Here is a 12,903-nt window from a genome sequence, read left to right as displayed (position 1 = left end):
TGCTCACATCTACAGCAGGCATCCTCAGAGATTGTGAACATGGCTATACAGCCGGAAAAACCTACAACAACCCAGTGATTCCGGCCATGAAAGCCTTCGACAATACATTCTTGAATAGCTCCTTTAAAGTTTGGACTAAGACGCAGAATGCATTCCTTACCCCAGTTATTTAAACCACCACCACCTGCCACTAATCAGATGAAAGTCATTTTTCTCATTTGTAGCTGTTTTCTAATTTTTCTATTAGAATTTTGATATATATACAACAATTCCAATAGGTTCTACTTTCATCTTGTCCCTTTGATACATACATATTAATATATGATATATTAGGGATGTGTTGAAAACATTTTGCTCTAATTTAATATTTGTAATTGATGTGATGGGAAAAATAAAATTTTAATTCTAGTAGCATATTTTTTTATAAAAATGACAGATGTTGATACCATCTTACAAAAGGCATGTCCACATTTACCATTATGCTTATAGCAGTGCAGGTATATATTACTAAAACAAAAACTAACACCTAGTTTGTTTTAGAATGAATCCTATGAAAGTTCCTGCTTCTCCCCATTGCATTGCCAGTCCTGAAGAACTCTGCCCTTTGGTCTGTCTTAATTTTAAGTTAAAATTTGCTGATTGTATCAGACTGAATTAGAATATAGCTGCAATAACTACAACTCTGATGTAGGATTTTGGCCCATGCTATTTAATTAGTTTCATCACATTATGGAAAAAATGCATGCTGTTGCAACTTTAAATTCATATTCCTAGTATTTTAAAGCAAACTTTACCATGATTGGCAACTCTTTTCTGAAGGAATTTGTTCTCCTGGCTTATAATGGTATCCTTTACCATCAAAGCATCCACACTGATCCTCAGAGACACAGTTCATGTCATCTTCATTAAAATAAGGTTTATCCTCTGGACATTTTGGATAACAGCCTGTAATCAGAAATAAAGATCTATGTAAGTAATACTATTTGAGTATTTAGAGCAGAGCTTCTTAAACTGTGGGTTCTGAACACATATGGGGCCCCTTGGCTCAATGTTGAGATCCCCAAAAAACTTAGCAACAGTAAAAGGTTTCTGAATGACACCCACTTACAAAACCACACAGTGTTTACAGTGGACCCTGTGGAAAATGCTTCTGCTGTATTCCACAAAAAGAAAAACCAGCCTGTTCAACAAGCCTTGCAAATGCTGATTTTTTTTATCAGTAAATGCTTGATTGTTATACCTATTTTACATACCGGTATACCTGGGGTCACATATAAATTTCTCAGGCATAAATGGTTCAGGACTGGAAAAAGTTTGAGAAGTTCTGTTGTGCAAGTGACAGACAATAAACAGATATCTTGTTCACAGATTGTTTTGGACTGGTCACTGGTAAGGAATAGTGGGAACCCAAGGCATCTGAAGGGCCAAATTTTGAGAATTGCCATCACAGACATTTGGTTGACTTCATGAAGATTTTCATCAATCTGCTGCTATACTATAAACTGATCTCAAAACTCTAAGGTGCATTTTGACCATAATTTCACTTTGGTAATTCTGCCACAGTTAAAGTCTTCCTTCTGTTCCTAATAATATATCTTGCAGTTTTTCCTCATTGTAATGTTCCGAGCTTCAGCCTTCTACCACATACACTTCTTCCCTATTCCAATAAACAGAAGATTATGTTACAATGCACTATACTCAGGCAAAATCATGTGTAAGATGCTTCCTTAATTTTTGATAAAATCAGCTTAGTCAATGTAACATGACTTGTCCTGTATTTCAGATGTAATCATGTTCGTTTGGGTCAACATAAAAAGATATAGATGCACCTTTGAGACTAATGGAGAAGAATAGGATTAATATAGTAAACTCTCAGTTAACCAAGAGTTAAGCAACCAGAACTTGCAAGAAACTGGCAAAAGAAAAACAAAGGAATAATACTTTAAATTGAAATTCAATCAATGTTTAGTGGAAATGTAAGTTTAAACTTAATGTGCTATGATGCAAGTAAGCAAACACTTATTTTAGTGAAGTTCATTAAGTTGAACAGTTTATTGACTGACATTTAACTAAAACTGCATACTGCATTCATCAAGCTGTTTTATAATACAGTAAAGCTATGGCACGTTATGTTTGTCTGTATTCCAATATTAAATGATGGGCATCCCATTCTGACATCAGCAGGTGGAACTGTGGCCTGATCTACACTGCCATATACGCAGTTTGAGACTGCATTGGTCAGTTTAACATTGAACTGCATTATATAAGTCCAGGCTGAACATATAATGTAGCATTCCATGGCAGTGCAGAAGGAGTGTGTTATCGACGGGTGCTTACAAGGACCTCTTTGACCAGCAAGAAGCAGCAGCAGTAATATGGTGATGAGCCATTCTATTCCCTTTTGTTGATCAGTGAAGGGAATTGGTGACGACAGCATACTCTCTCTGGATAGTCTGTCCATATGAACATAGCTAGATCTACACTGCCATTTGGAACCCCATTACATGATAACTGTAGACCCATATAATGGAGTTCATTGCAGTTAAACTGCATTACATGTGCCCACAGTGGCCATATAACGCAGTTCCAAATTGCATTATATGGCAGTACAGATCCAGCCTCAGTCTGTCAAGCCCTAGAATACTCCAGAGTTCCTGGCAAACGCTGGAATATTCTCTGACTTTGCCTAAAGTCAGGTTAAAGGCAGTAAACTTGGGATGTTCATGGGAATTTGGAATGTGCCATATATACACCCAATGCGGGATTTAAGGTGAGTCCTACTTCATGTAGAAAAACCCTTATTGTGCTGATTTAACCTGAATTTGAGAAAGTATATTAAATAGATGAGCCTACAAAAGCTAATGCTGCACTGTCCTTTCTCTATGGCTGGGTCCCCATCTACAATACCTTATCATGCGATTTCAGAATGAGTTTAACTGCATATATCGAGAATACTGAATTGTTACATGAAGAAGAAATGTAGAGAATTTGAGGTATCATTTTATTTTCTGTTTTGTCCTAAACACACCTAATTCTCAAAGTAATATGAAACACTTCATACAAAGCTTCCAAGTAGAAATCCTAATAAAAATCTTACTTGCAGACGAATGTGAGTAGATTAAATGTTTCCTAAAAGCCAAATAAAATGTGTCTATTTTGAAGAGCTCTGATTCCCATGTCTAACTAATGTGATAATTATTCTAATCAATACATCCAGTCCTCAGATCCATTGAAAGTTGTCCACCCTCGTGTTTAGCAATGAATAGACAGTAATGCAGTTTTTAGTTTCCCACTGTAACCTTGGTAAACCCATGGTGAAATTCATAATCATTGTACCTTCCAAGCCTTGTAACGCATGTATGCATTTTCCTTCTGGATTTCTGCAAGTCTTCTGGCAAGCAGCGCCACAGGGTTGGTAGTGCCATTCACATTCCCCCTTTGGATTGTAGTAATCACAGAATATAGCTGGAGAAGGCAGATAAAAATGAGAGTTTCAAGCAAAATTGAATTAGTTGTACCAATTAATAACTATTCTTTCCCAGAGCTCCTTTGTAATCTCAATATTCCTCAATGCAGGCACTAATGCTATGCTTCCTAAATTTTAGGTAATTATCTAATTCGGTAGCAATCTTATCGCCATTGACTTGAAGCAATCCCTGTTGAACCTACTTCCATACATATGCTGGTTTTTGGTAAGCAGGTATATTGCTTTTACACACTAACACTAACTTGTCACTGTAAAGAACTGAAAGAACAGTATCAGCTTACACAGCCCTTTTAAAATTTAGAGCAAAGGATGTGATTTGCATTTTGCTGAATCTTATTATATTATACCACAACTGTATAAACATGCTTTGCACCCGAGGCCTTAATATCTGTACTGCAAGTTATTGGATTGTAAAGTAACCATATCCAAAGATGATGGGAGCAGTAATTCAACAACCTCTGGACAGCTGCACAATTATTACTCTCAAAATAAGCCACTCTTTTTTTGACTACAGTAAATAAGCTAGATTTGATCAAGGGTGGCTATCCAGAGGCTGAAAGAAGATCAATTACAAATATATCACTATTCAGTACAACTGAGTTTTGGGTTTTTAGGAATTCAAACACTCATCTAAGAATAAAGCAAATACTTTGAGAACAGAAAGATTCACAGGAATGACTTGAGCCCCTAAAGTTGGAACTGGCCCTGTTTTCAGCATATTGTAAGAACTGGATTCCCCCCCCCCCCCCCCCCCACACACACACACACACTTGGGTACTTTCAAAGCACTCCTCATATGAACCAGACAGATACAATCATTCGTGTAACTATTTTACAGCTTGAAAAATCATACCAAGTGTGTGTCAGAATCAGAGCTAAGAAAAGTTCCTTTTGGGATCATGACTCCCAAAACCCCTTTCCCTACTCCTTGTTTCCACCAATCCATCTTTTAATTGTATTCCTTCAAAATGAATGAACTGTACTCACGGCATATGTTTGGAGTTCTCCAGGAAATACAGGCACCAGCTTCACTGCATGCTTGGGCATAGGCTGCGACAGCTGTGCAGAAACATTCACAGTCTCCTCCTGTGTCACAAGCACAGGCATCGGATACACAAGCCTCATAATATTTAGTGGGTTCAACCTGGAAAGGAAGTAATAAAACTAATTGAATATGTTTCTCTGTCTAAGCATATCATAATCGAAGAGGGACTCGGAGGCATTTCTTTCTTTCCTCTTCTTTTTGTCTCTGACAAATTCAATATGTTTTAAAAAATAAAAACGGCAAAGATCTTAAATATTTTAACTGTTAAATACTTTTCTAGCAATACCAAAAGGCTTGGTATCAAGCCTAAGGCAGGTAAGTTCTTATACGAGGAACTGTAAACAGAATTGGTCATTAATTAATTTCTTGTCCTATTTGTTGTCTTTTCCTTTTTCTCTCATTTTTTTTGTCTTTGTTGTAGAATCAGCACTTTGTTCAGCTTCAGTCTATATTGTCAACAATGATGTGCTTATGAAAGGAATGAGACTCTGTGACACAGTTAATGCTTTTGTTAACAGATCATTGCAACACTAGAAGTAAATGCACAGGTGTTTTGTTATATTAAGAAGAAAGATTATTGGTTTAGAAATGTCAGACAGATGTAAACAAAAGATAGATGGAAGTAACACCTGGCTCAAGAGCAGTACGTGTGAAAAAGATCTTGGAGTCCTCGTGGACAACAAATTAAACATGAGCCAACAATGTGATGGTGGCAAAAAAAGACAATGGGATTTTGACCTGCATCATTAGGAGCTTAGTGTCTAGATCTAAGTAATGATACCTCTCTATTCCACCTTGGTTAGACCACACCTGGAATATTGTGTCCAATTCTGGGCATCACAATTGAAGAGAGATATTGGCAAGCTGGAATATATCCAGAGGACGGTGACTAAAATGATCAAGGGTCTGGAGAACAAGCCCTATGAGGAGCAGCTTAAGGAGCGGGGCATGTTTAGCCTGAAGAAGAGAAGGCTGAGAGGAGATATGATAGCCATGTATAAATATGCGAGAGGAAGCCACAGGGAGGAGGGAGTAAGCTTGTTTTCTGCTTCTTTGGAGACTAGGACCCGGAACAATGGCTTCAAACTACAAGAAAGGAAATTCCATCTGAACATGAGGAAGAACTTCCTGACTGTGAGAGCCGTTCAGCAGTGGAACTCTCTGCCCTGGAGTGTGGTGGAGGCTCCTTCTTTGGAAGCTTTTAAACAGAGGCTGGATGGCCATCTGTCAGGGGTGCTCTGAATGCAATATTGCTGCTTCTTGGCAGGGGGTTGGACTGGATGGCCCATGAGGTCTCTTCCAACTCTATGATTCTAAATTGCTTACTAAATTGCTTACTAAATGCTTACTAAGTCTAATATTGCATTAACCACAGAAATGCTGATTAAACCTATATTTAAGATAATAAACTCAAGCTCTAAAGGGATTTATCCTAAGTTTAAGACACATTCATGTATTGATTGCAGCCACTACCAGAGCTTCATCATATAGGATGCAGAGAAACAAGAGGAACAATAATCAGCATTTTCCCATTTTTGTGCAGTTATTTTAAAGAGATTTAAACAACCTGAAGAGTCGGCCTGGGCACTGGGACCTAGAGGCAATTTTGTTGGTAGAAACTTCAATTCACCAGTCAAGATTGAAGCTAACTGACTACCCTAGCATGTGCAGACATTTCATCTTATCTCAAAATGAACAACTACATCTAAATTAGTACCACCATGGCAGTTGTGCCAGCCATGCAACACCATCACTAGTAAACGCAAAGCTGGTAGTAAAAGACATCTAGTTATTAATGGTCCATTTTTTGAGAATGCAAAACTCTGGTATAGGTTCTGAAGGTGTCTACGTAGATTCTGACAGTGGAAGAGTGGCATCATACATTTAAGTGTAGAGGATTGTCGAATCCTGTCTTAAGCATTTTACATGAGGGTACATAAAATCGTGGGGCTAGGGCTCTTAAAGTGTCCCATATATTTGTTGGAAAAGACCTTTGTTCATACCTGAGAATGGCAGGGAGCAAATGTTTCGCTTTTAATGATGCTGCATTGTTTCTGGGACCAAGACATCCGGTATGGGTTTGCAGTACAAGGGTCTTTGGGCTGTGGAGCTTCTGGGCAAGTGGGAGACACCTTCCAGCTGTTACCAAATTCCACAATGTCTGTTACTACTGAGTGACTCCTGGTGGTGAAATCATTGGCATCGTTGCCATCAAAGTTTCCACAAAGGCCGCATACCTGACCCTACAGAGAGACAAGCACACAAAAGAGAAGGGGAAGAGCTATTTTTGAGAGATTTGTGATGCTCATTCACTAAAAAATATGGGAGAAAACATTAGTTATTTTTGGCACTGAAATTGTGAACTTTCCTATGTAAACAAGTCCAAATTTATGATTGTCAAGAAACATTTTGCACTGCATGAACTTGGGAAAGAAAAGAAACCTGGTTTCTCTTACAGCAATGTGATTGGCAGCTGTGTGGCACACTGGGAGAAGGCCTCAGGGGCCAATTGACAGTTCTGGTTGGGAAGACTTCTCTCTCTGACCTACTCATAGGGCGTACAAAAGAGCTTCATACCCCTGCCTTTCTAAACTACTTGCCTAATTTCCAATATTTTTGTTGCTTTTGTCAGAAGGTAGTGACTGTTTGATGAAATTGATTAAAAAATTATCTACTTTTTTTTTTTTGCAAAAGCAGGCATCCTAGGTTTTTAAGGGCATGTGTAGTGTCCCCACATGTTTTTTTTCTTTTTTGGGATTGGGGTGGGGGTGGGGGGTTGCATTTTTTAAGGTAGAAATAATTCTCTAAATTTCGAATGATGACCAGTCCTGCTCCACATTTCTGAAGTTGCCCACCCTGCCATAAATGCTGTTGAAATTGAGCTTCAGAACTATGACAGCTAATCAGACATACATTATTAGTCTATACTAAATCATTTTTCAGCTTGTAGATTGAGATGCTGAGTTGGCTGGACATAGATTTGTTAACATTGACTATAATAAAAATATGGCTGAAATTCAACATCCTCCCAGCATAGCATAAATATCTACATGTAGACCTATGCTACATAAGCCATATCTTCTGAACTTACTAAAAAGACACTGAGGTTGCTTCACATGACCATTTTGTTATTTGCAACAATAGGCAGGATTGGAGAAGCATCTGACTACAAATCTATAGGTAAATGTGAAAGGTTTACAGCAGAACTGATGCCTCTGGAGACATTATTTTGTATCTTTGTATATCTGCCGACATTATTTTGCATCCGAGGACACAGTAGATGCTTCTCCAATCCTGCCTGCTCACTGGGAAGCAGGGAATTGGTATGTTGGATGGTTTATTAATAAATTGAGGGGGGAGGCAGTTTTGGGCACTGTGAAGGGAGGAAAGGAATATTAACTTCTACAGTATGTGAACAGGGACACCTGAATACATATGGGTTTTAACTGGTATGGATTTAATTTATATTGTTATGCTAGTTTTATGCCAGTTTTCATGGGTAATGTGAGTTCGTAATGTTTTAATGTCTTAGATTGTTAAATTTCTCATTGGTTGGAGTTCATGTTTGTATGTTTTGTTTGCAATTGACTTGATTTTACATGCTGTACGCTGTTTTGACTGGAGAAAAGTGGGATAGAAATAAATAAGTGAAGCTTCTATATGGACATGCCCTTAGATGAATTCTGCCTAATAAGTGTGACTATTACATGTAAATGCTTTAATCAGCTATGTGTGCACTGGTCATGTAAAACACAGTATCTAGCTCCTCAGCAACCACCCCCCCCCAACCCCAACCCCCCAAGATCAGACAGAATGATCATTGGTAAATAACTGCATTTCTCCTTCTTCAAAACATCCTGTTGTGCTTTCATGTGAGTGCTTCAAACTTTCCATAGCTACCAACTGCTGTTCCTATAGCAAAACAGCATTTCTTAAATTGGCTACGCAGTGAGGAGTTAACAGGATCTGTTTCATTTATCAATGTATCAAATCATTTATCTTCAGTTATACACAGACACACAACTTTTAATAACAATATTAGAAGAAAGCAAAGATTCATAGTTTCTGATATTCACAGCTTACCCTATAAGCAGGAGTCATTTTGATAAAGAATTGGGTTTTCTTATTCCACATTAATACCACTCCAATTGGGCTGTCAACAACCATGAATATACCCATGTATTGGATCTTGAATGGCACATTACTGCTACCGGGGGTTCTCTGTATCACTTCAAATTTTTCATTAGCCAGTTTTAACTCATAGTCCTGAAAGATGAAAAATAAGCCACAGATTTATGTCAGTTAGCTACATGGAAATAATTACGTAAAGCATTTCCAGTTATCAGTAATTTTGACATATGTTTACAGAAAGGTTTGCCTTGGAAGCAGACTCTAAGATTCACAAAAATCTATAGAATCTTTTCTCAGAAAAATCTGGCTTCCAAAAAAGTGCTTCACAAAAAAGTCCAAAATAGATTCAGAAGTATTTCACTGTCTTTCTTTCTTTTTTGTTTAAAGGCAGGTTTCCATGTGAAATCATAAACTTATCAATTTCACTAATAGTTTCTCCCTCTCATCCCTGAAAAAGTGAAAGGTTTGTTTTTGAAAACCAAATTGAAACCCTGTTGGATCATGGTGGGAGACTCTGGGCTATATCACTAATTTGACAGAGTAATATATAAATAGTTCTTATCTCTGTGCTTGTGGTGGGAGAAGTAAGAAGTTGGGGTAGGAGGAGAAAGATGCTGCATGCTCCAAGTTATTACTTTCTTGAATTCTTGCATAAGTGTCTTGCTGCCTATTCCTCAAATGCATGGCACAAATGATTACCCATGCCACTTCCCCCATACTGCCTTGGCTCCATGGACTCCTAACCCATGCAGATGCCAAGCATTTAAGGGACATGTGATTTAGACTTAGTAATCTTCTTCCATTGTCACTGTTAGTGATGTGTTTTCTCCTAGCAGCATCATTTTCTTCTTATTGTTATCATCATTGTCTCTTCCAGCAATGTAAATATGATAGTAGAGCCAAAAGTATTTTACCCACAGTATTTACTGCAAAGTTTGCTAGTTATTACTGTGGATAATTCATTTTTTGAAATGTCCTACTCTATCTATAGGCAAAAAAGTTGGAGAAGAAAAGTCATCTGGAACTTCAGCATATAGTTTCAGTAGCATGGCTTGTAACTCCACCTCGTCCAAGAGTTCTGTTTATTTGTTTGCCGTTGCTGTTAATTGGAAGCACCAACAACTGCTTTGGTGGTCTGATTACTACTTTCCATCTGTTAACAATGCCCAAGTCTAGTGTGTGCAGAAAGAAATAACAGCCATCACAAATAAATTCCACACAGTGGCTTTCTTTTCCCAAGAGGATGAAAAATCTGTTTAAAAATGCCTTTGACAAAAAATGGCTCAGCATTATACCAATAAAGTGAAAAGAAATGTCTTTGAGTCCACTTTCTTTGTCCTACATTGTGTTATTAACACCATTTTTCAAATACTATTTCATGCTTCACTTTTCCTCTATTGTAGATAGGCTCTATCTATCATAATTTTGCCTAGATTCCCCCATTGTGTGCTACAAGCACCTTCAAAGTAGCTGCTTACCCCTATGAACATTTTAATGGCTTTTGAGCAGGTGGCCCCAGTGGTACCGCAGGGCACATTCTCTGAAATAATTCGGAAGGTTCCTGCGTTTGTACTGTTTTTGCCACAGTGATCCTGTAGAGGAGAGAATTATTTAGTTCTTTGTGAAAATGCTCATCACCTTGAGTTATACAACTGAGAGTGCTTGGGGAAACATTTCATACCTGGACCAAAGTGTATTCACATTCTCCCTCGAAGCTGTAGCGTTTACCATCAAAGGTGATATAATGACCATCTCCATATACTGAGCAGGTTTCCAGGCAAAGTTCATCAGAGCATTCCCATTTTCTGTTTTTGCAAGTACTGCACAGAACAAACACATCTGGATTTAGCACATATTTTTCTTAGGTAAATAGGAAAGCTCAGTATTTTAGGATCAGCTTATACTTGCACGCACCAAGTGTTACATTTCACTTTGATGGTTTCTCCTGGCTTGTAGGTGGCTTCATTGTGAGTGCAAGGACATTCTTCAGCAGCCACACAGCCACCTTTGCCGTCATATATTAGCTCATTAGGACACATACAGCCAGACACACACTGTGTGCTATACTGTAATTAAAAATCATGGCAAAATATGTTATGTGACAAACCTGCAGCACAGGGCACTAGGATTACAAGATATTGGACAGGAAAATTCATTTTAGCAACACATTTAACTCCTGGGCCAAAGTGTATTCACAGCCTCCATATTAGGTTTTACTGAGAGCCAGGTCATCCTGCTGTTCTAAATGTGTACACATTGCTTTCAGTTTGTTTTCAAGGAAAGTTTTTCTATGGAACTTCAGATCTTTCGAAGAATATCATTTGAACTGTTTTACTGAGAGCCAGGTCATCCTGCCGTTCTAAATGTGTACACATTGCTTTCAGTTTGTTTTCAAGGAAAGTTTTGCTATGGAAAACACTTCTTCAGATCTTTCTAAGAATATCCCAATAAAATAAGAATATATTTCTAGACTAGATATTCCTGTAAAGCTTAAAGTAAGATATCCTAGCATACTGGATGATATATCTTGCTGCTCCTCATCCATACATTGTATTGCTTCTCCTCATTGCAATCCCAAACCACAATGTTCCTTGGGCCAAAATTCATTATGGTCTCTTATTACTTAGAGCTCTTGTCCTTATTTTCCAGTATCTGCCCATCTGGGAAGAAATAATGGTATGTACTCAGTATTGTTTCATATATTTAGGATGAAGTAGTAATTCCACAATATTACATAATTAATATGCAAGCTGAGCAGGCTATTATGGCAAGAAAAGGTTATAAGATACACTTACACATCCCATGTCAAGAGTCTGACAGCTTTTCTGACACTCGGCTCCAGTGACACCTAATGTGGCATTCTGACAATCAAAGTAGATCATGGGGGCATCACATACTAATAGAAAGAAAAAGCAGATGAAATTGCTCAGACTATTGTCTGATATTAGTCACTGCAAAATAATCACATTCTTTGTGAGCTAGGGCATGCCATCATCAAAAGTAATCCTTAAAATTCTTAAACACACTAGGTATTATTTCAAAGATTAAATAAACTGGTTTTCATTCTCTGTCATAAACATGGGAATTTTAATTATGAGACTCAGCAAATAATATTGCTCAGGATGACCAGCTGGCTTGGAATTATATTATATGAGTTGTTTCTCAAGGCCAAGAAACAACTCATTTGAACTGCTTTTCAAAGTTTGCAATAAAACTCCAGCGCAGTATTTCTGTTTCCACTTTTCAAGTTGTTTTGGAATTATAGGCTTGGATCCACAATCTTCCTCTGGCCAGTTAAATGCCCTTCAATGCCCTGTCCCTTCAATCTACTGTAAGTATTTGCTTTAGCAGAGTTCTTCAGCTGGCCAAATGGAAGAGAAGTCTCTATAATTCCTCCCACTGAGGCCCCTGACAACATCTGTTCCAGAAAATTAGGGAACATTCCTAAACAGTGTGTCAAATGGCATGGAGCTACAGAAAATAGAATCTCTACAGATTTTCCTGCCTTGATGAGGCCACAATGCACAATGAGCAAGGCACAGGTTGCAGTGCAATACTACATTGAGGAATTTTGCCATATGAATAATTTGGTGTTGTCTTTGTGTCTGCATGGTGTGTTCTAGGTTCCAAAACAACAACAACATACTTTATTTCTAGACTGTCCTCTTTCTCCAAGGGGGCCCAGGGCACACACAGATACACAGACATACACACACACAAAAGTAAACATGCAATGCCACAATTAAAACCACACAACATCAAGAATGTAAAATATATATTAACAAACATATTACCAAAGAAAATTAAAGTAACAAAAATATAGATACTTAACTACAGCATAATTGCATCAATAAAAAATAATTGCATATATATATATATATATATATATATATATCTCCTAAACAGTTAAAAGACTAAAGTGTAAACAGAGTTGCCAATCAGTCAGTTCCATGCTTCCCTGGTCTAAGTCTAATTCCAAATAATGCAACTGGCAATTAACGTAGATATCCATTGAAAGATTACAATTGTGCTTTAGGCATAGATAAATGAGAGAGTAGCAGCATATTTGTTTTTGTGTAAGGATTTCCTTTACCTGATTTGGGTATTTCATTTTTGTATTTTAGTCATATATACACTTACAAACCCTACCTTAACATTTTAGGAAATAAAATGGTTACCTGGTTGAGGTTTCACTTCTCCAATGCACTGAAGCTTTCCTTTTGTGCAAGTGCTGTAAAAG

General features: G+C 37.7%; 1 protein-coding gene across 1 annotated transcript in view; it reads right to left on the bottom strand.

Moving 5' to 3' along the window:
• The window catches only part of MUC5AC (mucin 5AC, oligomeric mucus/gel-forming), a 71,085-nt gene that overhangs the window by 35,624 nt on the left and 22,558 nt on the right, over positions 1-12,903 (bottom strand). The window contains exons 19-29 of the mRNA XM_067462593.1: positions 12,842-12,894; positions 11,791-11,793; positions 11,459-11,559; positions 10,578-10,729; positions 10,345-10,483; positions 10,142-10,255; positions 8,616-8,798; positions 6,536-6,775; positions 4,475-4,631; positions 3,337-3,465; positions 795-945 (exon numbers count right to left, since the gene is read on the bottom strand). Coding sequence (XP_067318694.1) covers positions 795-945; positions 3,337-3,465; positions 4,475-4,631; positions 6,536-6,775; positions 8,616-8,798; positions 10,142-10,255; positions 10,345-10,483; positions 10,578-10,729; positions 11,459-11,559; positions 11,791-11,793; positions 12,842-12,894 — 1,422 coding nt within the window. The remainder of the gene's footprint in view (positions 1-794; positions 946-3,336; positions 3,466-4,474; positions 4,632-6,535; positions 6,776-8,615; positions 8,799-10,141; positions 10,256-10,344; positions 10,484-10,577; positions 10,730-11,458; positions 11,560-11,790; positions 11,794-12,841; positions 12,895-12,903) is intronic.

This window comes from Anolis sagrei, chromosome 1, assembly GCF_037176765.1.
Source record: "Anolis sagrei isolate rAnoSag1 chromosome 1, rAnoSag1.mat, whole genome shotgun sequence".
Classification (NCBI taxonomy): Eukaryota; Metazoa; Chordata; class Lepidosauria; order Squamata; family Dactyloidae; genus Anolis; species Anolis sagrei.
This window is presented reverse-complemented; position numbering and strand designations above follow the sequence as displayed.